This window comes from Alligator sinensis, unplaced genomic scaffold (assembly GCF_000455745.1).
Source record: "Alligator sinensis unplaced genomic scaffold, ASM45574v1 scaffold810_1, whole genome shotgun sequence".
NCBI lineage: Eukaryota > Metazoa > Chordata > Crocodylia > Alligatoridae > Alligator > Alligator sinensis.
Window position 1 is genome coordinate 16271 of NW_005842691.1, and position 27300 is coordinate 43570.

At 35.9% G+C, this 27300-nt stretch overlaps 1 protein-coding gene across 1 annotated transcript in view; it reads left to right on the forward strand.

Annotated features, from left to right (window-relative positions):
- MBD5 (methyl-CpG binding domain protein 5) overlaps positions 1–24432 on the forward strand; it is a gene marked incomplete at its 5' end in the record, with an annotated part of 36562 nt that extends 12130 nt beyond the window's left edge. The window contains 3 exon segments of the mRNA XM_025215972.1: positions 2207–2319; positions 18074–18149; positions 20478–24432. Of these exon segments, the coding sequence (XP_025071757.1) occupies positions 2207–2319; positions 18074–18149; positions 20478–20549 (261 nt within the window).
- Between the last annotated feature and the right edge of the window lie 2868 nt (positions 24433–27300).

Genomic DNA, 27300 nt, shown 5'->3' on the forward strand with positions numbered 1-27300 from the left:
TGGCTTTGCATTTAATGCCATATTGTGTTACCTGTTTAATATTAATTGTTCTTTGAAAAAGTAAATGAAAATAGATTTTGCATTATTACTTCTAACATCAAGAAATTTGAATATTAAGGGGTTTTTTGGGTTTGTGTGTTTTGTTTTGTTTTTTGCTATTTAATATAACTCTTATTACAATTTCAGTACATATTCAGCCAAACAATATTCGTTCTTATTAAAAACAAATAGTCTACCATTAAAATATCCTAAAATTATATTAGAAGACCTAAGTTCTCAAAAAGTTACATATACTTAATTGTGAAGTACGCCTGGGCTACAAATAATGTATTCATTTTTCTGTCAGTTGGTAAAGTTTTAAAGATAAAGGATCAGACAAATTACAGTGTTGCCATTTAATTGTTTAAAATTGAAAAATACAACATTTTATTTTAAAACCACACTCTTCAAATATCCTGTAACAGTAAATGAAGATTGAAGTGATTAATTCTAGCTGCAGGTAACTAACTACATAGATAGTAACATTGCTTCAATTAGCACTTTTAATATGGTAGTTTTAAGTTCACCTCTTCGGTGCAGCTGACACTTTTCTGTGATCAGTAAAAGTCTTTAATACATTGTGCAGTAACATTGCTAGGATAATTTGTTTCTGTTTCAAGTGACTGGTTTGCTAATTGTCTTGTTTAACATGGGTAATTTCTGTGTCCTTATTTATGCATTTATACCATCATGAAGTTAGATTGTGAGAGAAATTATTTGGGAATATTTGCTGTTTTAATCTAAGACTTGAGGGTTTTATAGTTGTAGTATTTCCTGATGTCCAAGTACAGTTTGTGTCATAATTTAGTCTACCACATGAAAATAGGATTCATTAGCCCCTTCCCCAGGACAGTTCTTAGCAGTAATGGTTATTTGCCATAACTGTATATTTCATTATAAGATTCGTAACATTTTTTAAAAAGTTATACTTGAACTAAAATGTATGATGTTTAGCCTTATTTTCATAGGTTCTAAATACTTGCAGCATGCATTAACATTAACTTATCACCTCTGAAAATCATTGTGAATTTAATTTTAGTAACACACATAATTTAGGTTTTGAGAGATATTACATTTTCAAAACATTTATTCAGGATTAATCATAGCAATAATCAGTAATTTTCTATTTAATGATTGAATTTGCTCTGCAGAGTTAAAAATCAACTTATAGTTATCAACAAACTACACAGACTTTTGTTAGGTTTTCAGAGATAAAAATTAACAAAAGTGGAACAAAACTAATAAGAAATTTATTCTGTTCTGTTTTTTCAAATTATCTGTTTTAGCCTTGCTCTGTTTATAAAATCAAATCTAATCAAAATCACGTAAAGTTTAGATGGTTAATGTTTTGCTCAAGTTTGAAAATGTGAACCTCTGTATGAAACTGTAGTTCTTTCCATCATCCTCATCAGTAATTCCTGGGATTCACATAGTGGTCCATTTATGATATCTGTAACAGATTTATGCATATGTAACTGCAGTTGACTTTGAGTGTTGTTCATAACTGCATCTGGCTTTTGGCCCAGTATGTTTCTTTAACTGGCAATGACATGATTCAGCAAAACCTGCCTTTCCAGCAGTGTTCTTAAGTTCTTTTGACTTAAAAAGGACTTAAGCACATGTTGAAATGATTTGCTCTTCAGGAGTTAATTTGAGCATGTGCTTAATTGCGTTGCTGAATTGGTGCCTTAAGGACTTTAATTTAAAATCAGACGTAGTAAAGTATTTGTGGTAATGTACAGCTTTTAACATATATCAAAAATACGATATTGTACATAATAGACAATAGAGAAAATATTTTTATGTAGCACATCTAACTTTCATAGGAATGAAATCTGCATGCAGACAAGGACTATGAGATTTTTCATAACAGTATTCATATTGTTTATCCCAAAGGGAGAAAAAAGTAGTAGCTTTTTTTAAATGATAATTTTATTTTAGTCCTAAATTATCTTTTCATGTGTGTCATGTTTTTACTTTTTGCATGTTAATGCTATTAGTCTGAACATACTGACACATTTAAAAAATCTTGCTCTTCTTCCTGTAGTGGAGAATAGTTTTTTTGTTTGTTTGTTTGTTTTTTAATGGAAGCAGTGAAAATTAGGGTCCACAAACTAAACATCTGCATGTCCACCAGTAAAGTTAAAGCAGTGTTTAATAATTGCAGGTCTGGGTAATGTGGTTTGGTGTTCATACCTTCACTCAGGTGGAGCCAGAGAAGTTGAAGACACTAACAGAAGGTCTGGAAGCCTACAGCCGAGCCAGGAAAAGGAACAGAAAGTAAGCAGATGCTTCTTCATTTACAGATTAATTGAAATTTTGAAATCGTCTTGCCTCTCAAGAAACTTACTTCACTCCTAGAAGCACCTTTGACATCACTGGGAGTTTACTTGGATTTGGTCTTTAGTTATTAAAACAGTGGATGGATGGATGGATAGATAGATAGATAGATAGATAGATAGATATTTGTCTCTCTCTCTATAGCTATATATATCTATAGATATATAGAGATAAATATATACACAGCAAATAACAGCAAATATCTTTCTGATCAGAAAAAGTAGGTTTCTGATATCCCTTAATCTGTGGTGTAGCAGAACACATGATAATTAAGGTTAGATTTTCTTACAAAGTAAAAAGGGCTGAAACATAGTAGCAGGATCTAATTGCCATAATGTGTTTATTTCAAGATAATTTGGTTGTCATTTTACTGTATATCTGTGTCAGTATATGTGGGGAAAAGAGGAAGAAAAAGAAACAGTGCACACTGCAGTATTGTTTTTCCTGCTGTCTGATGAAAGAGCTCTGGATTGCACTGTCTAATAAGCATTATTCCAGTGGAGCACCTCAGTGCTGCAGAGATGAAGCTAGACTTTTGTGAAAGTTCTTAGATAAGGAATTATTCCACAGTCCTTAGGACCAAACACAGTTCTTTTTTCTACCTTTAATATCATAGTGGTACAAAAGGTTTTATTTCAGATAAATTCAGTAGTGTTTACCATTGCTGTTACACTTTTCCATAAAAATTGTACAGTGATTGGCAGTGTTGTAGTATGCTGTGTTCTACTTGGTGTTACAGTAAAAAAATCTATGAGCATGAATGTGACCAGGAATACTCCTGACTTAAAAGTATTTTCATGCAAAACAATCAACACAACCTTAAAGGAATCAAATTATATTTTGTTCTTAACACCTTTAAGGTCTAGGCTTTTTATGTTCTTTTTACTTGCCATGTGATATTTCAGAAAATTATTCTTGATTCCAGTGAGACAATGGAATCTTCGCCATCATCCTGGAGAGATGCTCCTGGAGAGCATCTCAGTGGGGTTTTGTGTGATTGCAAGCTGAGAACATAAAAGTGCCATTGGCAACATTTCAGTTATTTGCTGTTGTCCCTGAAGAAAATTTGTAACTGGAGTGAATGATTCTATGAAAAGATTTTTGCAAGTCTGAAGTGAATTGTAAAATTGAAGTAAAGGTCCTCTCTCCTGATTTAACATTTGTACCTGTATCAGAATATAGCTACAGTCCTACCTATGAACTGAAATTTAATGAGCGTTTAATGACATAAACTGCTGAATCTGGCCCAGTGTTAATAAAGTACAAATGGTGGATAATATCAAAAGTAAAAAATTCTTCTGTGACACTTTGGTCATAAAAGTATCAGGTAATTTAAATTCATAATTCTTGTAACCACCATGACTCAGCAGACCACCTTTCCATTTGCATTACTGCAATCCATTGTATTATTGTCAATGCTTTAATTTATAGTTATATGTAATAGGCGCAAAAATATTATTAGAAGGACAATATTGAGGGTGCAGAGATGAGCAGTCAAAAAAAATGGAAAAAATTGGATGTGCATTTTTCATTCAGCCCCCTTATTCGCATGCTTAACAATCAGGGTTGCCAACTATCCATAAACTTATGAACAGTCCATTAAAAAAGGCTAAAAACTCTTGTCTGTAAAGTCCATAAAATTTGAACCGTCTGTATAAAAACAAAAAAAAACAAAAAAACCACATGAAACAAAGCAACTGTGAACTTGATTGAAGGTCCATTATTGAAATAAGGCTGGATACAAGTGTTAATGGGCAGGCATTGCAGAGCAGCACCACCTTGTGTCCAAATGGGAATGTATCTTGGTGCCCTGCAGAAAGCTTTCTGCCGGGGCTTTGTGGCCTACCGGAGCCTCTATAGCCCTCTAATTCCTTCCACCCCCAGCCACGTGCTGCTGCTGTGTTTTGTTGACCACCACCTGCCTGTAATGGACGCTCTCTTCTAAAGTTTAGAAAGTTGGTGTTAAACCCCAATTTTGAACCTAGCTCTTATTACTGATGTCCAGGGCTGGAAAGGTTACATTCACATTATATAAAACATATGTCAGTAGAAACGTTTGGTTGTCAGTAAAATGTTCGCAGATTATTGATTTAAAAAAAAAAAAAAATGTCTTGGGTTGGCAACCCTGATCACAATAGTCTACATTACATCCTCATTTTTTCATGGGATCCATGCCTCATTTAATGCTTGCTTAATGAGTAGCAAGGCAGTATTTTACTATATCCTTATCATTCAGCAGCTGGCCTTGTTCTCTTTTGCTGCCCACTCTTCAAACCATGATAGGAAAACAAGGCAAGAATTCTTAGATTTTTCATGGATATTTCTGTGGTAGTCATCACTATAGTATCTTACTACTTCAGGAAGATGAATTTCTTCCTTTTCATAGTACCCAGAGAGCGTCATTTTTTAGATGAAGAACTGAGGCACAAAAAAGTCAAGGTCAAAAGTATCTGATCATTTTGGGCGTCCGGTCTGAGACACTACAGCTTCGGTTGACTTCTGTTTCAGTTGTGAGTGGTTCACAGTTCTGCAGATCAGACCTCAAGGTTTCAGGATAGGCACCCAGAAAATGAAGAACACATGGTTAGAGACTACATGTGAAAAGTATGGTTAAGAAATATGACTAGCACCACAGAGTATCGATCTCTATATGGCACAGACCAATGTGGAATCCAGCTGCCCAGGGTCACACTCACCTTCAGTAACCACAAAACAGTCACTCCTCTTCCTACAATTTATTGGCCTTGATCCATGTCCGTTTTCCAACATTTACAACAGATGATGTAAGGATCCTAAAGTTAATGGGTCCTTCACTACTCAGCCTTGATTCACTACTCAGCCTCTTATGGGCTCTCCTGTGTGCTGAATGAGGTAGGAGTTCTGTAAAAAGAAAAACCAGTGCGATTCTGAAATGTAAAACTGTTGTAATGGCTACATATTAGGGAGTGCATATTAGGTAACCTTAATCCTGGTATTCACTGATTTTTGGAGTCCTACATTCACAGTGACCCTGACTCCTCCACATTTTTCTATCAACCTCTTTATACAACCAGTACTATTTCTCCCCTTGCAAATTGGCTCCTTATCAGAGCTCTTTCTCCTTTTGAACCTTTGCCCACTAGTCACCAATCAAATTTCCCACCCTCATATAATTTCAAACAATTTAATTCAGTTTTCCACCTTTTGGTTCCCAATTTACAAGAGTCTGTTTCTTTCTTTCCTACGCTTTACCTTCCACTCAGAAAGGTTCCTTCAAGAACCCTACTCACCCTTTCCCCCCTCTCCCACCCAGTCCCCAGACTGTTTCTTAACCCCTCTGTATTTGCATCAAGTAGTTTCCCCATCCACACTGGCTAGGTGCAGCAAGGGCAGCATTTAGAGCATAGAGTCTTTAAGTTCCAATGCCTGGAGTCCCAATACAGTTGACAGCAGCCCAGAGAAGCAATTACAAGGAAAGTCCTGTTATGTTCTGGCCTGGAGCATGTACAGAATCTTCCCAAATTTTAGCTACTAAGCGCAAAAAAAAATCCTTCATGCTGCAATTTTTGAAAGGCATGTAGCAGTGGCAACTTTTCATTGCTTTTCTTGGAGACAGCAGGTCACGTTCCTGAGACAAAGGCTGTTGTCTTCCACATGTCAAGCCCCTACTACAAAGTATAGAGGCATGAAAGATTTTCAAATAGTATAATTCTTTAACATGGTTAAAGTATGTATTTTTTCCCTAGTCTTTTCCTCTGAAACAGCTTAAGTATTTTTGTTGAAAATTTTGGGGGGAAAATCAGCCTGAGGCAGATTCTCAGCATGGAAAATTTCAGCTGAAATAAGATATAATGGAAAGTACGAGACATAATAGGTGGTGCTACTGGTCCTGCTTATAATATGATTAAGCTGTTTAACTAACATGGCCAGATTATAAATGTAGGGTGAAATATCAACTTTATATTAATATTGCATAAGTAAAAAATTGCAACATTATTACTGAAAAAGTCTCTTCACAAATATACCACAGTTGATTTTTGTTCTGTTTTGCAACATTCTCTAAGAATTGTAGGTAGATCGTTGTTTGCATTAGAAGGCTGTACCTCACCAGTAGACCAGTAATGTGCCCTATAATTATAGTTCATTTTCTCTGTTGTCAAATTAAAGTAAACTGAAGCTATTATGCAGTATTACATAGCTTTTCAAAGGTGGATGTAATTTTAGGCATCTTGAAGAACAATATTTAATGTAAGCACAAGCTTAGTAATTTTAATGAATTATAAAGATAACTAAGACATCCATATGTTAATATTCAAATAGGAATATGAATTAAATGGGTTTTATTTGCCTGATTTTAAGTTCACAAACTGAAATTATTCTGAGAACGACCAGATAGATTGTTGATGGTAACTTTAAAACAGATATCTAATAATCTTTTCAACTTCTGATTGTCTCCAGTATCTTAATATTATAATGAGCATGACAACAGGCCTTTTAGAATTGTAATTCATACTACCATATTTTCTCAAACGAAGACCAGGTTTTTCCCCCCCAGTGAAATATAAAAGCCCCTCATTTTACATTCACATACAAATTTATACATTTGTATACAAGGAAACTGCACTAAATACATTGTCTATCTTTGAGCTGCTACTAAAAGCTGCATGTTCTCAGTAATGGAAACCAACTATGAAGTTGATCAAATGCAGCCAGCACTAAGCATGAATATAAAGTACATGACCCATATTGAGCAAAAGTGCTGTTTTGGGGTTTTTTTAAAACAAAGATACGTGTGTGTGTGTGTGTGTGTGTGTGTGTGTGTGTGTGTGTGTGTGTGTAAGTAACTACCTCTAACAACCTGTCGTGACCATTGTGGTTCACTTGACAGACCCAAAACAACCTTTAACAGTTAAACTATATTAGTCCCTTTACAAAGTTCACTCAACGCACCTGCTATCCACTCCTCATTTTTGTCATTGTCCTCACCATTGTCCTCCTTGTTGTTCCCTTTGGAGGGATTGCCTCTGAAACATCTATACCAATCCCCTCTTTTCCATGTGAGATCTACCATCTCTTTCCCATCATCCTCGTCTGTCTTCCTGTAGTACCAGTACGTTTCACTCAGCCCCATTTTAATACAGTCCTCAACCAGTGGTGTCTGAGTGCCTGTTTGTGAGCAAGTTCCTGGCCTTTCACAGGGCATACCTGAAGTGGGAGATGAACTGGTCAAAGAGAGCTGTCAAAGCCCCTTGCTGTTTAGTCAAGTGCCCCTAGAGGGCCGCTTCTCTGGTCAGGGTTCTGAAACCTGTCACCACCAGGAGGAGTGCACGTACTTTCTTCCACACCTTTGTATGCCCTGTGGAAGGCCAGGAACCTGCTCATAAACAGTCAGTCAGACCCCACAGTTGAGGACTGTATTAAAATGGGGCTGCGTGAAATGTACTGGTTCTACAGGAAGACAGAAGAGGATGACAGGAAAGAGGTGGCAGACCTCATATGGACGATAGAGGACTGGCATAGACTTTTCAGAGGCAAACCCTCCAAAGAGAATGACAAGGAGGACAGTGGTGAGGATAGCAATGACAACGACGAATACGACAAGTGAAAGTACTGGAATGGTTATGGGCATGTGGGTGCCCAGGTATGCAGTGCGAACTTTGGAATGAGACTAAAATAATTAACTGTCAAAGTATGTTTTGGTCTGTCAAGTCAACCATGGTGGTCACTTGATGGGTTGTTAGAGGTACAGTTATATAAATATATAGATTTTTTTTTTTTTACATGTAGAAATAAACATTTTTGAAAAAAAAGTTTGTACTGTATATATAAGTAGGTACTGAATTGCTTCTTAAAAGTGCGTTTATGGAGTACCTGTGCTAAAACTTGCAGCAGATTTTTAAAAAAGGTAAAATGCATCAACTCTGGCTAGATTAAGTCTGTGGGCACAATTTGCAAATTGCTGTATTTCAAGGTCATTTTTTTTCAGATTTGCTTCTTGTTTCCATGTGCTCAGGAAGAGCACATGGGAAGAAGGGGCTGCAGAAGGTAGATTTTTGGAGGGTTCAAGCACAAATCTGTTGCAGCACTGGGAGGGGGACAAATTCAACACAAACCTCCAATTATTAGATCCTATACCTGGAAAATTATAATCATTTTATAAATTTTCCATAAATAGAATGTTATTATTGGGAGGTCATCTCATATCTGAGTAAATATGGTTTTGTCTTTTTTCATTTTATATATGTGCAACTGGTCATACTGCCTAATAATAATGATTTTGGTCTATTATGATTTAAGTTTAGTTATTTCATTTTTTTAAAATAGTAAAATTGTGTGTTTAAATGGGTATTGAAAAAAGTTAAATTATATAATTTGTTTTGAATATTTTAAATTGCTTATGGTGTTTCTCTTGATTATTGTCTTGATAAGATGATAATCATCATGAAAACCTGAAATAATAGAAATCATTACCCAGTTTTGTGTTTCATGTTATGTTGATGAAAAATTCATTTTTATAAAGGAAGAATTGCAGCTTTAATATTCCAATCAACAAAAACGTTAGAATCACTTCAGAATTACTGATATTTGGGGAACTGATTATTTCTTCAGTCCTTGTTCTATTTCATGCATCTATGCTGTTAATTTCATAAATAAGCATAAATTCAAAGAGTGTAATATTAAACTTGATTACAGAATGTTTTAAGTAGTAAAAATATACTGTATGCCCAGTTTATACCACTTTTCTTGGGAGGGGCTAGGCATCTAAATATTTGCATCATGCTGCCTTTACTTGCAAGGTAAAGCCATATATAAATTCTTTATTGTGGGAATACATAATCACATTAAAATTAAAGATGCTGTAGTGGGGATGAGGTATAGGTTGTAGCTGTGTTGGTCTAAGGACATAGGCAGACAAGGTTCCTTGGGTGAATTTGATATCTTTTATTAGACCAACCCAAATAGTTGGAGAATAGTTACTGAGCAAGCTTTAGAGTTCAAAAACCCTTTGTCAGGCTAAGGAAGTTTCAGCAGTTGGTGTGTGCTCTTCCTGGATGGAATGAAAAGTAAAGAAGCTAGGGGCTGGGCTGGTCTGGGCTGGGGAGTCAGTTGCCAGGCAGATTATAATGTATCAAAAATCCAATGTCTATGTTTAGTCCATGTCCAATTTCTATGTTTAGTGGGGATGATGAAGATACCCTATAGGTTTAATGAAATTAATACTTACATGTTAAAACTATAAATGTTGAGAAGGATTAAAACTGCATGTCTGCCTGCCCTATTTTACTTTAGCAAGATTAGCCCTATTTTACTTTAGATCATCTACAAGGTCCCTCCCGACCCTACTTCTATGATTCTATGATACATGAAATGAATGGGATTGTCTGAATAAATGGAAGTAATTTCAGAATAACATAAATATGCTTATTGTTGACAAACCTATCTTATGATCTATGGAGATTTAAGTAGCTTGAAATCAGACGCTTATTTCTAATATACACAACAATCCAATAATGCTAGCACCTGCTCCTGCAAATCCTTGTCATCAGTAGGACTGTTCGTATGAGTAACAGTTCCTAGCATTGCACCACTAATTGGTTGTTTACATTTAAAATTACATCTAAAATACAGATATCTGATTTATTAGTTTCAAAATATACTAATATTTATTCTGAAATCACAGTTGTGAATGACCTCTCCAAGGGCAAATCTGATAGTTTTGCATTTATACCCATTCCAAAATATTCTGCTATTTTCTGGCCCTGAGACTTAATATCTCCAATGAATCTTTGTTCTACTTCTCTGCTTAAGATAGTTTTTTATCTGTTTCTCTCCAGATAAGTACATCAATAGTCACATTTGTTGTGAGGTTAAACAATAAAAAGGAAAATAGAAATTTCCTGAACTTTAATGTTGGAACTTTGAATAGTCTATATAACATGTTTATCACATTTAATTTATCACATCCAGCAATACAGTATTTCTCTGAATATTTCTTTTTATATAACCTTTCTCTCAGGATGTTTTGGCTGGAATATCTGTCAAAGTCATACACCAGTATAATTAGAGAAATGCAGGAATCACATATGCTATGATTTCTCAAATGCAGTAGTGTATTAATCAGGTAGGCTGACCCCTGTGCAGCTGATACAAATGGAATAAAACAAATTCATGTTTTAACATGTAAATTATGCATAGAGATATGCTCATAAAGAATATGTTTTCTCAGGTTCAGTCCTGTGTCGTATCCTAAAGCTCCAAAGTTCATGGCCACGTTCTGCAGTCTTAGTTGTATCTTTCTGGCAGATGGAATTTTTAAGTTTACTTCTCATTCCATTACATTCCAATATCAATATAATTCATCCCCTCTCTTTATTGAAGTATGTGTCATTTTGTATCATCTCTGTCGTCCTCTGATGAACTAAAGTTCCCACCATCAACTTCACCCTGACCCTATTCTCGTATAAATGCTTCTGGACATTCTTTCATGCTGTCCAATTCATGGTTATGAGTCTGAACTCATTTGCATACTTCTGAATTTTGCTGTGTTCCTGCTGTGTGTGACGGAGCAGCTCTACTGCTCCATGCCTCTAAGGGCTGGAGCAGGCAACCGCCAGGTGGCTGATTGCAGCGGCCATTTTCAGACTTAGGCCAGAAACACAGTAGTCTGGGTGGAGCAGCCAGGAAGGCAACATTGGGTTGAGCTGTTCCTGGAACACCTTGGAGGTAAGGGTAGGAGCTACAGGGGATGGTTTGGAGGCTCCTGGTCCTGGGTACGACTTGAAACTTCACCCTGTTGGGGAAGGGTGGCCTGGTGAGGCTCCTAGAGGCATGGGAGCCCCCAGGAAACGCCAGGCCAGTTACCTCTCCGGTGAAAGGCAGGTAGGGGCTCTTTAAAACCTCAGCCCCCACTGTATAGTGGAGAATATAAAAACTATGGGGCCAGGCACGCTGAGGGAAAGGCACTTGAGCCCCTGGGGGTATAAGACCCCAGCCCATGAAGGGCCATAGAGTTCGCCCCCAGTGAGGGGGCAGTGTGGAGCCCTAGTGAGAGGGAACTGAGGGCTGGGAGCCCAGTATGTGAGGCCAGGGGCCCAGTGTGTATTTGTGTATGTTTATGTAGAGTTGCCCTGAGCAGAGCCAGGGCAAGCTTGGCCCAGGTTGGGAACTTGGCTGGCCTCTACCCAGGTGAGGGTTGCAGAAGAAGCCCAAGAGACTGCATGTCTTCCACCCACGGCATGATCCGGATAAAGCCCCAAGGCCTATGGGAACCGCTCAGTGCCTGTAATGGCATGAATTTTCCACCAGTTATGGGAACAGCAAAGTCATGGCAGGCAAGACTGGGCAGACTGCCCCATAGAGGCAGGTGGGTGGGCCAACTTGAAACTCGTCCCCGGGCTTGCCCCTGTCACACTATGTAGAAGAGAGTGAAAAGAGAGTTAAAATTGTAGGTTGTTTCCATTTTTCCCTTATGAATTTTATCTAGTTGTTTATCTCCTTGTTCTGCAAGTTATTTGGGTTAACAACTAGGTTTTTTTTATTTGTCTTATTATATAGGAGATGCCAAGGTAAGCAGTTGTTTAAGATGCATAACTTTAAAACAGAACTATTAATTCAAATTATTAGTGAAGGTTTATAGTTGAGCTATATATTCCACCTAAGATTACTGACTGTTTTAGTCCATTTATGTAGTATGGCTTAACCAGGGTACCTCTGAAGAGGTACTACGTTTGTGCCGCTTGACCTGGAAGGCCAGTCAGGATGTGAAGATGCCTCACAAGTAGTAAGATATTTTTATAGATCTGCCTTAAAGATTGGGTCATTCATCAGCAAGTTTCCCTTCAGGCATGTAGTTATATAGAAGATAAGCCAAAATGAGTACAGCTGAATCTGAAATACTTTTGCTAGTTGTGGATTTTTTCTTCTCCCTCCCTTTGTCATTTATTAAGAGAATATGAATCCTCCTCAAATGATACAAGTCTTGGAAGACAGTTTGTGGGTACAGAAAAGCACCATTTATATAAATAACACGTTTAACATAAACAACAGCAGTGCAAATTTCTCCATACCTCTACTCTATACTTCAATGTAGAGCTTTTAAACTGATGCTTTTGGAGTTACCACATTGATGGAAAGAGCTAAGCAGAAAGAATACTTTCTCTGCCTGTTCGTTCTTCCTATCACCCACTTCATTTGCCTGCATCTTTTCATATTCTCCTCCTAGAAGCTCCCTAAATTGGGTATAATAGGATGCACAGGATTATAAAGCCATTGCAGGTGACTGGGTTTTGTTATTTGATCACCATCTGTCATATCTTGTGTAAGCACTTTTGGTTGGTTGGTTTATCAAATACGCTTACCTAAATGTGTACAACACCATCAGGTTCATAACGAGATCAAAACTAAATGGACTCATATTCCTAAACCTCCCCTAGAATCTATATCCTCACTATAGTCTCAGATTGTCTCAACACAATTCTCAAATACATTAACATTACACTGGGCCCAAAAGATCAAAATATAGGGGGATAGAGAGGGGTCTCTACAGGAGAAGAAGCAATATAAAAACTCTCCATTAAGAACATGCTGCCTTCAGATTCTGAATATGGCAGCAAAAGAGTAATCCACAACAGTACAGGCTGATGGGGGAGGAGTCTCTTTCTCAAAGCAAAGGCTCTAGGGACACGAAGGGCATTTTTACACATGCTCTAATTAAAGCACCTGGAGCATCTCATTTATCAGCGGTATGTATCAGTGTATTCAAAATGGTAGCAGGGCGCTTTATCTAAAGCTCATCGAATGAGCTTTAAAGTGCCCACGCTGCCATTTTGAGCACAGGGACGCTGATGCATGAGGCACAGAGGCTGGCTGGAGCATGATAATTACCATGCTCCAGCAGTCTGCTCCAACATGTTGTGTCCCAGCTTGTCTCCAGGCACCCTAAGAAACTTCTCAAGTTGCAGCAATAAGAAGATAAGAAGCAAGTGCTACTTCTGGAAAATTAGATGTTTTATATCCGTGATTCTTAACCTTTTTAGACTCAAGGCACCCCTCACTAGACTTAAGGCACCCTTCAGAAAAGACCAGCTCTTAATTTTTACTTATTTTTGACTTAAAAAACAAAAAGACCTCAATTCTTCTGTTGCAAAGAACTCAGGCCAGGGAAGGACAGAATGTTTTTAGCAACATAGAGTCTATTTGAAATCTCTGAATTTCTCCTGTGAATTAAGTTGGCATATCTAACTGCACTAACAATGTATGGCATGCCATGGCAGTGTTTTATACATGCATATGTGCCCTACTGTTGACACACTTAAATAAGCAGACAAAGGAGCAGTCTGTTTCTCTAACTACATGCTGTTTGAAAGTGTGCTGATCACTGCTGATGAGGCTTGATGATGCAGGAGTTCCTGCATCAAAACTTTTAATGAAGGAAGGGGAAGATGTTATCCCTTATTCTTTCTCCTTTTTATTACCATCACTTCAACCATTATGTAGATCATATCAGCAAACTCACTCTCATCCAATACACGAACTCTGCCACACAGTGAGATAACAAGGAGAGAAAGAATATATGTGTAAGATGCAGGTAATTGAGTGTATGGAAATTTTTCCAACATATCCAGGACACTGTTTAACAAATTAAGCTGAAACTCCCCCGATATATTTACTGTATTTGCTTTTTATCAACATACTCCGAACACCAGACTGCAGTCAATCCAATTTGAAAACTGTTTATCTTATCCATGAAGTAATTGAGAACTTTTCAACATAAAAACTTTATTCTGGTTTTTAACATATCAGGAGGACTCTCTAGATACAAACTAATTGTTCTGTCGTCTGCAGAGTCAGAAGCTTTTATGAGAGGAAATAATTTGGTCAAGCTAAAATTATCATTTAAATTATTTTTCCAATTTTTAGTCAAGTGTCTTGCTTGCTGACTTGACAGCCTGGATTCAGGAGCTTTTATATATGTTGATGTTAGACTAATACAGTATACTTTCATATGAACTACCCAAAAGGTTGGTCTGTCACTCTTAGAGCAAAATTTGACAGTTTTATCAGATTGGTAGAGGGAGGAGAATGATTTGCCTAGCATTCCCTTCGTGAATACATGTAGGAACACAGTGAATATAAAGATTGTGTTTCAATACTTAGAGCCCTTAGTAGTCTGAGTATCTGGTACTTTACTGAGCTAATGTCTTTGTACAACCATTATATCCTCTGACTTATTAGACAGCTGGGAGCTCGTAGCCTGGCAGCATGCAAAAACAAGGAGGAGTATTGTCCCCATTTTTTTTATCTTGATAGCCCCAGAGTGTGTAATGGTTTTTGCCTTTCAGTTTGGGAAGGAAGTAACCTGAAATGAGCTCCCAAAATGTAGATGTTTTTTATTTAATAAGGTCTTCAGCATGAGAAATTTGTATAATTTATGAATTTATATTGATTGTGTGATTGTTTGTTATTGTGTGATTTTAGTTTTTAACAGGTCAGACACTTTTAATAGATATTAGTGTACATCAGAATGGTTTGTTTTTATCATTGATTTGATTTTTTTTTTCATTTACTGAAGTGAATCACGGCATTTATTTTAGAATTAATTTAACAAAGTAACTAACAACAAAACAATCTTTCAAAAGAAATGCATGTTAAAATTGAATGGTACTTATTTGTTGAGCACTTTTCCCCCAAGGTATCATCCAGACTTTCAGGCAGAAGCAGACTGAACAAGATATAACATATGCCTGTTACTAGCTATCAGACAAATTTGCATAGTTACCTGTAAAACATTTTCCTGTGTTCATCTGCTTTCTAGAAAGAAAACATGTTATTACCTCTCTAGGAATTTCTGCTAAATGAATGGTATGTTGGGTAGAAATGTCTAAGAATCAGCCTGTTGGTGACAGCCTGCCTTTGATCCAGTCTCAACTCCAGTGTCTTCATATGGTGCCTGATTTCTAGGGCAAGAAAACAGTTAACTGCCGCCCTTTCATTCAAACCCCGGCTTTCTGAGCCAGCTTGAAAGAACACATGATTTGGAAACCTTAGACTTGCTATGTAGTAGGTTTCTACTATGAATGCAAGATCATATCATTGAAAATGAACACTCCTGTCGATGCTGCCTTTCCAATTATTGCATTCTCACTTTAACTGTCCAGTGATTTACTTGGCAAGCACAGTAAAATATGTATTCATATTAGAGGCAAGAATTCTTGTGGGTGACCCATCATTTATTGGACCGGTGCATAGTGACAACAGTTGGGGCAATACACGAAACGACAACAGTTGTTTTCAATGTGGCAGCAACATCGCCTCAAAACTATTTTCTTATTAAGAAATGAATATAAAGGCTCACACATTCACATATTTTACTTCCCTTTTTGGCAGAAGATGCACAAGAAAGGTATCACAGTCAGAGCAACATCTGAACTCCCAGCCCGTTCAAGAATGAACAACCTTCTTCATAGTTTGTCATAAATATTGATTGCATTTCATTTAAGGGATTGTCTACACAAGTGACACCCAAGCTATGGGGATTCTTTTAGCAATTTGAATAAAGCTGTGCAAAACCTTGCATAAAGACCAGTTTTGTTATGAGAGCAATTTACTTAAATACAGCTTAAATTGATACCTAATCAGTTTGAGCTAAATCAACATAAGCCAGTTTTATATCACTTTTACTGTCCACATAGCTTTTTGCACTGGTTTAATCAAATCAATTTTAAATCAAACATTTAGTTAAAACTTAACTTTTCTCCAACTTTTTATGTAGTGGAGTCCCAGTATATTTTAAGCTCTTTGAAGTAGCAACCATGTCATTCTTTCTGCTTAATAAGGTGCCAGAGATGCTATTGCATGCTATAAAATAAAAGTAAGGAAAATGGGAATTTTTATACTTTCCAACTTGTCCAAACCTTGGTATAGCTCAGGGAAGATGTTCATATGTGCTATGGAACGTTTTCTGTGAGCTAATGAATAGGAGACAGCTCCCCATCCGGAATATATCAGCTGGTTTTGATCACTACTGAGCCCACTATGTGCTTGCTGAGATGGATGAGATTAGTATAAAATGTGTTATTCATAAATATCTCCACGTTGGTGTCTGGACAGTCTTCCTTTTGAACCCCCCAATTAATATCTTTAGTTGGGGATGGGGCTTTCAATCACAGGTGAAGAATTTGTCAGGTGTGTAAATGCCTTCCCTTTTTTAAAAGGGATGGTGGAACACAAAGCTTTTAAATACTGTGCACTATAAAAGTGGAGTTCTCTGCAATGGGAGGGTGAAGGAAAGGATTGATAGCCCCATTGATTTGGCCACTAGTTTTGGGCCTTGTAACAATCAGTTTCTGTTCCTTGTTCTTCCAGAGCTTTCTTTTGTGAACTTCAACAACTGTGCTAAGTCTCTCTTTGCCCTACTTTTCCTTCTAGAAAGGAACAGAATGTTGTCACACAGGAGTATTGTGAAGATAAATGTTTAAAAAATTGTGATTTGCTCATAGAACAATAATGGGGGACATGTAATTAGCTGAGTTAGGCATATAATCTGTTTCCTATCTGTAGGAGTCAACATCTCACCTCTCAAATTCATTTGATTTTTTTCATGTTGACTTCTTTAAGTAAGTCACAAAGTACAGTATCTGGGTTTTCCATTTTATTTATTCTGGTCAGTAGGAAAAATAAGACCCAATAATATTGTTTTTAAGCATAAATCCCAAAAATGTTATCTACAAAAGATGGCTATTATAATAACGGATATGACTTCTAATAACTTGAATAGAAATACTCTTTGAAGAGTTGATGCTCTCTGGAGAGCCAGCCATGAAGCAACAAAAATACCACCTAGAGCTCTGAGCCTAGTGTTTGAATTCAAAACATGTTTTAATAAGAATAATAATCAAGAACTGAAACAATTAGTTGGCAGTGAGCAACTGCCAGGTTTTACAGTGACTATGGGACTTATGTTCCAGTGGCTAATTAAAATTAGAAAAGACATTTAAACTTCAATGCATAGGTTGGGGAAGGCATGACCTTGCAGAATGCTCACTGTCATTGTCCAGGTGGAAGTTAGCCTCCATTTTTCTTGTGACATACAAATGTAGCCTCCAGCTACAGAATAAATCTAGCTTTGCATGCCAAGTGAGGTAAAGGCAATCCAGCATTAAGGGTAAGTCAGATATTCTGCTATTCTTTGAAGAAGCCCAAAATAGTTGAATTGCTCCCCCAAGGGAATGGCAGTTTTTCTGGTGTGCATTTAGATTGTTCTCAGTCCATCATGATAGAGCTGTTCTTTCCCAAACCAAAGGGGTTGGGGTGGAAAGTGTATCTTTAACTTTACTGTAAATTCAAATTGCACACCATGCATGACCATAAAGATCCAATGCAGTATATAAAGACGTATTAATGATGTGCTGTTGTGTGTTGTTTATAAATGTGTTATCTCGTCTGGAAGTTATAATTTCTAATGTTTAACTCATTAAAGTTATTTCTTTAATAATAGTTTAAAATGACAACACACAACTTTATTTTAAAAGCACATAAAAGGACACCATGTACTCTTTATCTTTTTTCACCAAAGATTTCTGTGCACTGATTGAAATTAGTAGAATATGGCCTATCTATGCATTTGATTCTATTGTCTAAAGTCTTTTAAAATGGGATATTTCCGTTACAAGGAATCATTAACAGTATTAATCTCTCTCTCTCTTTTCAATCTTAGAAGTGGGAAGCTAAATAACCATTTAGAAGCTGCTATTCATGAGGCCATGAGCGAACTAGACAAAATGTCTGGGAATGTAAGTCTCTTTGGTTTTTAGTAATAGTTTTTACTGCATTTGTTCTTTTTCAGTATAACCCTGGATTTTATTGTTTTTTTAGTATGGTTTTTCAATAAAACATTTGTATTACTGTTCATCTTATTGTTTCATAATTTTGGAAAAGGTTTAAAATATCACTTAGATTGTAAACAATGTTAGGTACTCAGTGTACATCAGACATGAATTTTACCAATATTTGGAACAGTACTTTACCTCACAGTGAGCTCCCTAATTTTTTGTTGGAGTAGGGATTGTAAGATCCTGCTCATTTCTCCTCCAGTTTTGAGTAGGAAGATGTTGAAACAATATTAAAATGATTGGTGTTTATATTGTGACTCACTACTGAATAAACTTAATCGAATATGAAATTAAAGATATTCTCATAAAAATATGTTGAACACCCTTAATACTTAAATTTGGTGCTTGTATTATTTCTTGTTTTCATTTCTGTTTTGTCACACAGACATCACAAATCTGTCATTTACAATTGTATCCACCTCATGTAAAAAAACATTGAAATAATTTGTTTACTTGTCTATGAGATATAAAAGTGAATAAAAATATAATATATTACACTACATTAGACATACCAAAAACATCTAATAAATATTTTGGATAATTACAAATGCTATAAGATTCGAGTACTCAAAGAAAAAAACATTTTTTCCTGTTATTACAAGCCTTAGTCCTAAAAAGAGCTTGCACATGCTTGTTATTTACAACTGGTAAGGCTTCAGTGGAACTGCTTGCAGTATATAAAATTAAGCATGTGCAAACATCTTTGCAGGATCATGACTTCAGAGTTAATTTTAGAATCAACTAGAAATATTAGAGAATCTGCTTAGTAACTCAAGTTACCTGCTTTGAGAGGCTGAGAAAATTGACACTTTTGATTATTTTCCCTTTTCTTTTTTAACATAAAAAGTAGACTGGATTTTCATCCAAGTCGATAGAAGTTTTGCAGTTGGTCTGGCTATAGAACTATGTCCATTTACCCTAGAAATAAAAACAAAACTAGAGAGTCTGGTTAGGAACAGTTGCCTCCTAACCTCACTACATCACAGTTAAAATTCATAAACTGGACAATTTTTATTGTACCCCTGTCAAATAGATTTCATATTGATGTGCAACCTAATTACAACAGCTGCATGCTATAAACAAATTGGGGCAACTATGCTAATTATACTGTAATGTTTCCTCATCTGGCTGGTTGTTTTGCGTGGACAAGTCTGATGTATCATAAATTTTGTATCATAAAATAATACTGTGTTAGCTGTAGCTCAGAATTAGTCATTAGTTCAATCTTACTAGTTTTGTCACAAAACTTCATCAAGATGAGCTTTCTTTTCATAAATATTTTGATCATTCAGAATAACAAGACCAGAAAATTATTGCAAACTCAATGACATTCTTTTTCTTTTTTTGAAATAAGCTTTTTTAATTTACACTGTTCAGACAGAAATATTAATAGATGTGTATAGGACACACTGACTTACAAAGCAATTGACACTAGCAGTAACACACAGTAAATATAACACAAATTCTAGCTGCCTTGAAAAATGTAAGGGGTAATTTAAAGAAACACTTGTTCACAGTATTCAAGGATTTGTAATTTTCTTAATCTATTCATTGCATTTCAGAATACACAACCTCATTTCTACCAACAGATGGTGGTGGTATTCTATATAAGACAGCAATACATTCTTTTTGCATTTGATTTCTTGTAGCTGGGTTGTAAATGTGTTTTGAGCTTTATGTCATGATCTTTCCTCCTGGCTTTCAGCTTGGAACAAATAACAGGCATTGAATGGAAAACAATAGATGATGAAAAACATTCTCGTTTGCTAATTAAGCCACTGTTCAACCTGAAATTGTAATAATAGTCCTTGATATTTTGGTGAAAATAGCTAGCTAAAAATAAGCTATCCCTAAAAAGTAAGGTCCATGTTAAAGGTATTGGTCTCTATTCATTTCCATATTAGATTTTCTGTTGTTGTCTCTATATTCGTAAACTCCTTCCTCCTAGAGCTTGATATTATTAATGCTTTGTGGTTCAGTTCCTGGTATACTATTGTTTAGTTAATGTAATTGGTACCTTTCTTCTGAGACTTGAGAAATCCGGACTATAGCATAAATGTTCAACCCCCCGGGGTTTTAATATTCTGTTCTTCACATGAAAATCAAGAAGTAAGAGCTGTATTACCCAGTTAGCCAAAGAATTGGTCAAAAATACTTGAATTCATCTATCATTGGCAGGTTCCTTTCCCTAGTACTCTATGCTAACCTTTCATTATACTTATTTTTTAGGTCCACCAAATCCCACAGGGAGACAGACAGGTGAAGCCCCCAAAACCCAAGAGGAGGAAGATCTCTAGATAACATTGAATGTCTTTGTTGCTGGTCCAGTACTTATCAAAATGAACATGCACATAAATCTTTATATAGGTATTGATATAGATGTAATTATATCAATATTTATATTGAGACAGATAGACACCATCACAGGGTGCTAAATGAAATAGTGGTACAATATTTTTGTTGATCAAGAGGGATAGTTATTGCTGGATAAGCCAATCAGAATTCTTGAAAGGTTACAGTAACAATGTCAGATGATTACTGATTTTTTTCTATAATACTAAAATTGTGATTATAAGAAATAGTCCAAATGTTTCTGAGAAATTTTCATTGTGTATATAGATAATACAGAATTTCATGGTGATATCTGAAATGTAAATATTGTACAATATTGTCATGTACAAGCGTACCTAATGCACACTTTATCTTTTATTGTACAAAAAAATAGTGTACAAAATTCTTTGGTTTCTATTGAGTACACATACAAGAGACTACCAGTGTAAAGTGATAAATAAAAATACAGCCTAAATGCTTTTATATGATAATGTAAAAGATGCTGTTTTTGTATTTAACAGCAGAGAAAAGGCATGATTATGTAATACCTTAATTATGACATACACTTCACACCACTGAGTGTTCATTTATATTGTCTGTTTGGAATGAACCTTGCCTGGAAGTACTGTACTCCATTTCAGGTCTCTGTAGGAGAGTGCAACCTTGCAGATTCCTAAAGGGATGTGGGATCACAGGTCTAATTAAGAATTCAAAAGCTGCAACTATTGGTTGCATTTTTATTTACTTAAGTTTTAAAGTAGAATGCTGTAGATTTTATTACAAAATTTAGATGGAATATTTTAGTCAGCCATTTTTATAGTTGAAGATTGATAGCCACCTGCTAAACTAAACCATTTGTATCATCAGTAACTTTAAACCCTCAAAAAATCCTTAGGCTTTTTAGCTTACGTTTAATCAATTAAATATTCATTTTATGTATATGGGGACTATGGCTCGATTCTGAAATCATGATAAGTGTTAAGGTTGATTACAGTTTGATTTTGCAGTAAAATAAAAGGGCCTATTCCAGTGTTTCTAAAAAATAATTTTAGCATCCATCTTACAGTATTAATAACTAGATATTAAAGGTGGCTTACAAAATTATTAGTAACAATAATTTTTATCAGTATTATGTAACATATCAGATTTATTTTATTTAAGAAGAATTATTTATACCATTAACAGATTCTTATATATATTAATGTGGCTGAAATGTGCAGGTTAAATCTATTAACCAAATTATTTATGTTATATTAAGTGAACAATGTGAAACATATGTAGAAAACAATACGCTAAAAATATTCAAATCTAAAACTATGAGCCATTGTAAAAAACAAGGTTAAAAGGAAGTGTAGCGCAACAGCATTTCAATGTTCTTTTTACGGTGGTGGTGGTGATGGCAGCAGCAGTGCACATCGTCTTCCAGGCTACCCAAAGTAACTTATCCCACCATGCCTGGTCCCAGGATGGAGCCCTTAACTCCCAACTCTTCATCTGGGAGCCACCATTTTTTGACACTTTTTCCTTGAAGTGGCAAATTTACAAAGACTGTTAGTAATCAGCATTCTGTAGGGCTGATAATGTTGCCACTCTCCTGATAACTGATAGTTGGCACTTGTTCAAGGAGTAACTCTTCCTCTCACCATTCACTTTCCCCTTAGCCCAAAATCCTTTATCTGCCCGGCATGGTTTTGATCCAGAGGACAGAGACCTGAGGACATCCCCAAACTCAGCTCTCCTGTGCCACAGCACAAAGCACTACCACTGGGCTAATCTACTTTTTCATGTCTCATACAGACAGCTCTTATTCCTTTTTTCCCCCACCCCAACCTGATGGAATGCAATTAGCTACACTAAGCTACAGTGGCCTGGAGGCAGGAACCCTTCCTTCTACTGGGTAGGTTCATTTGTCTTTCGTGTAATGGCAGGGTGGCCTGCCATGGTCCTACATGCAAACTCATGTGAAGTGATTTTTTGTGTAGTTTAGTTGACACTTTTTTGTTACAAGTTGATGTGTTTGTTACGTTTAAAGAGTTAATGTTGTCCATTTTCCGTACCAGCCTGCTTTTCTGCTGTTTTGTCTATACTGATGTTTTTTATTCATAAATACACGTGTGTGTGTGCGTGTATGCGCGCGTGTGTATGCGTGTGTGTTCATATTTAGTTTGGTTTTTACCTTTTGCTTTTCTGTCCTAAAACTGAGTTTGTATTGACCAATCCTTCTTTTTGGCATTTTAACTAATTAGGTTTGTACTTTCTCACCAATGTATACTTTACATTAGTAGACTATGTAAAGTATTTTTGTGCACTTGATTTCATTGGTTAATAATGGCATTGATGTGGGTGCTAGGAGTAGTTTGTTTCAGTCCATACAGATTTTTTTCTCTTTTAGAGTTTTTATGGTTTCATGTAAGCAGTTAATGTAAATATTGTGAGCATTACAGGTCATGCAGTGTTGTAACATTTTAAAAAATGTTGCACCTACTTTACAATTAAAAAACTGGTCACTCATACTTGAATTTTGCCCATAGAGCCATTTCTTTCTCTTTGCATTAAAGCATAATATACTTTTTTGATGGAGGCCCAACCCTTCTTTCCTCATTATTATTTTTTGTTTAAAAAATCTATATTTTTTCTAATAGAAGACTTAAAATGAGAAATTTTAAAGATACTTTTTGCCTAGTTTCTAATTTAAGAGAGAACTCCTATATTTAAAGGGTGAAAAATACCCCATTATGGAAAGTGGAATGATACTTTATTGTCATTAATTTGGCATGCAAATTTTAAGTGACTGAGTAAAGTGGGCCCACAAAAAATTAGTATCTGATTAGATTAGTTAATTTTTGTGTGGTTCTTTGAGGATGTAACCTGCAAAGTATCCTCGATATTATTTATGTATTTATTTATTTATTGTGCTTTATTTAAGTGGGTTGTGGCATGTTGATTTTTTTCCAAATGACATAAAATCAAAGGAATTATTCCTCTTTCTATCATGGCGCATTTTGTGAACACCATTAAAGAAAAATATTTCCATTCATTTCAATGGATTTTCTTCGTATTCCCACTCTGACAAAAAGTTATTGCTTGGATGGACCAGCCATGAAAATAATATCCACATAGTAAAAATAACACATCTCTGATGTCCCAGGTCTGCTATACTCTCAGTCTAAGGTTTGAGGTTCTGGGTTTTTTTTAAAAACAAAACAAAAATAATACATCAAATATTAAATTATTTGCTAAGTCAGTTTTGCAGAAGATTTATAAGTAATGCAATATTATTTTGAAGTCCCTGAGTTTGGTATAGAAGTATTAGAGGGCTCATGGTGGACTGAATTACCTTAGACATACTACCTTTCTTAGTTACAGTTTGTATTTTGCTATGTAGGGTTGTAATGTGAGAATTCCAGAAGAGCAGTAGCATAAAATGCTTTTCTATTTTTTAAAAAAGAAACCCATTCTAGTCTTACTAAGAATTAGAAATTTTTTTAATATCAGTTTTGTAATTTTTGATAAAGTTGTTGATATTATGATTAAATCACCAAAAAAAAAGTTACTGTGATGTTCTCTTCGGGGTAGGGACCATGTCTTCTTATCTGTTTGTTAAACTTCTAGCACAATGGGGCTCTTAAATGGGGCCAGTAGGCACCACTATAATATTACGAGTTAGATAATGTTAAAGTTGAGTTAAAACATGAAACCAAGAGAATTCATAGTTGAAATTTGAAAAACTGAATCCCTGTCCTTAGTTTACCTATTGTATGCGGCTTGAATGCAGTATTATCCAGTGCTGTAACCTACAGGTAAGTTGAGAAAATGAATGGCCTGATCAGCTGTTCACTTGGGAAGTCAAAACATATATTCTGCTCTAACACAGTAGTTATTTCATCCCTTCATTGTGTTTCTAACAATACTAACTGAAAACCTTTACAGTTCACATTTTGGAATTCACTTAGTAAATGTCTTTAATCAGTAGGCTTTAGTATGTGCTATTACGTACTTGTACATACAGCCCAATATAATAGACAGGAAGAGACAGCAGGGGAAATCGCCACAATGACTCATTCCTGGAGTTTGTACCTGGTCATGCAGGATTTGCCTACCCATACAACAAATAAGCTATAAGAGCCACTCTGTTTGTTTCAGCAAATTCTCATGGGGGTCTGTGAGAGCTCAGGGCCTTTCGTGTGGAGTTCTGTACTTCCTCAGCTTCTATGGTCCTTGACCTTCCACCCTTGCAAGTATGATATAATTGGAGCTGTCCTCTACAGTCTTGCCATGGCCTCAGGGCTAAAGGTTATCTGTGGAAGAGAGCTTTGGCTAGGACAGATTTATGTAACGTTTGTCAAATATTCGCTTCTCTCTCTTAAATATCTAGTGGTCCTATATTATACGGCTAGGTGTGTTCAAAAGAAATTAAGATGTTTGATTCTCTCACTGAAACATACAGCCCTAATAAGTCTTGCTCCATTAGAAGTGCATTGTAGGCTTTGCAACTATGCTTTTATGGACAAAGGTCTAACTCTTCCTATCCTGCACTGTAAACCATGACCAGAGCGTGGTCGTGTTGTGCTTCCTTTCATTGGTATAGGTGAGTAGACATGCCACAGGGCTGTAGAGAATCGGGCCCCTCTTGTTTCTCTCCACATCAGCTTTTACAATTAATTCATTACATTAGTTCATTTTTGGGAGCAAGAACAAAAAGAGAAGTGTGGTGGTTGCTTTCAACTTTCTTAGCATTTGATCCAATAGAAATGTATTTTTTTCTGGGAGTTCAGCCCAAAGGGTTTTTCTTCTTTCACATCTGGCATGAATTAAGTGCTTATTTACGTATAAGTCATTCCAGAATACGTAGGTTTGGGTTTACGGTGGAAGAGGTATAGTAAAATAAATTTGAGTGGGCAGTCTTATTTCAGAAAAGAGTGTTTTTCCCTGGTTTATTTAATCCACAGTACTACTACAAAATAAAATATCCACACACAGACAAACTAATAGTTATGCCCTTTTGTACAAAAGTCCCAAGAAAAGTGTATTAATTGCTGTTCATCAGAATGGATAATCAACAACCAAAATAACAAAAGCACATGTTTTATATGGACTGACGTTTTAAAACTAACCAAAAGAAATCAGTACCAAAGGATGCCAGAGTTCAGTTCAGAGCCAGAGTCTGAATCCAATATGAATGGTACTTGCATGAATTGCAGTAATATATGATAAGGTGAGGCCTCTGTTCCAGCTGTTCAAGGCTTCAAGCTACTTGGTGATGATACACAACGCAGGATGAGGTAAAAAATCTGCAGGTAAGTCCTGTTTCAGTTATGATTCCAATGAAGCTAAGCATACAAATGTATTAGCTACAGCTAGAATGCATGGCATTCATGGTGCTATGCAGGCAGGTAAGGACTCCGAGTCCCTTTCTTGAGGATAGTGTCTGATTTAAAAAAAAAAAAAAAAGTGCAGAACATGGCAGGTGGACACAGCAATGCCACTACAAAACCCTGGGGTAAAGCAACACTGTTTTGGGGAAACATAGTTCAACTGCTTGTTTCACGATTATCTGCACTTCAGTCTTCTAAGCATGTCCATATGTGTATTTATAACCTGGCACAAGGAAGAGAGCACATTGTATTAAAATTAATATCAGCCAAAGCTCATTGAAATAGATATTTATGTTGTCCCTTTTAGGGAACCATGTTAGGCTTAACCTTTCCTCTTCCAACATTCCTGTGCATGCAGTAATTAATTCAGATCTTGTTGGTATCTAAGTTAGACATTTCCAGGACTGAAGCATTATTATATAACTCCTAGTGGAGTTAAAGAGAATGGTACCCACTCAAAGAAAAGAACTCATAGTTCTCATTTCTCTTGATTTCCACACACCCCTCCCCTTCCCCCCCCCCCCACAGATAAAAAGGAAAAGTCACACAAAAAATAAGGAATCTACAAATAAAGTTTTTCAAAGCTTGCCATCATTCATTATCAACTGAAGAAAGTGACCTCTACTTCTGAGGAAGATGGCTTAAGATTCTGAAAATCAAGAATAACTTTTGTTCAGCTATTAGCTATTTATTTGTATAACATTTGTTTTCTTTTTGACCCCACAGCCAAGTCCAAAAAAAGTCACACAAAAAATAAGGAATCTACAAATAAAGTTTTTCAAAGCTTGCCATCATTCATTATCAACTGAAGAAAGTGACCTCTACTTCTGAGGAAGATGGCTTAAGATTCTGAAAATCAAGAATAACTTTTGTTCAGCTATTAGCTATTTATTTGTATAACATTTGTTTTCTTTTTGACCCCACAGCCAAGTCCAAACATTTGTTTTTTACTGTGTCCATTCTTGGTTAATATTTTATATTAACATTAGCACAGGAACGCATTAAAAAAAACAATCCTTATGACTTTATACCTCATTGACTTGTTTTCCTTGATTTTTTTTCCTATTCCTTTTCTAGCCTACAAATGCGTAGACGTTTTAAAAAATAAACATCTACGTTTAAAATTAATCATTCCATTTCTTGGATGATGAAGTACATTAAACAAAGGGGTCCTAATAACATAACAATAGGATAGACAACAAAAATGCAATAGAGTTGTCTTGATAGTGCCATGATCCTCAGTAGTAGATGTGGATATGCTATCTCTAATCCAGTACATTTTTGGAGATTTATTTTTTTCCACCACAAAAGATTTAAGTAAAATAGCCTTAAGAGGAAAGGGAGAG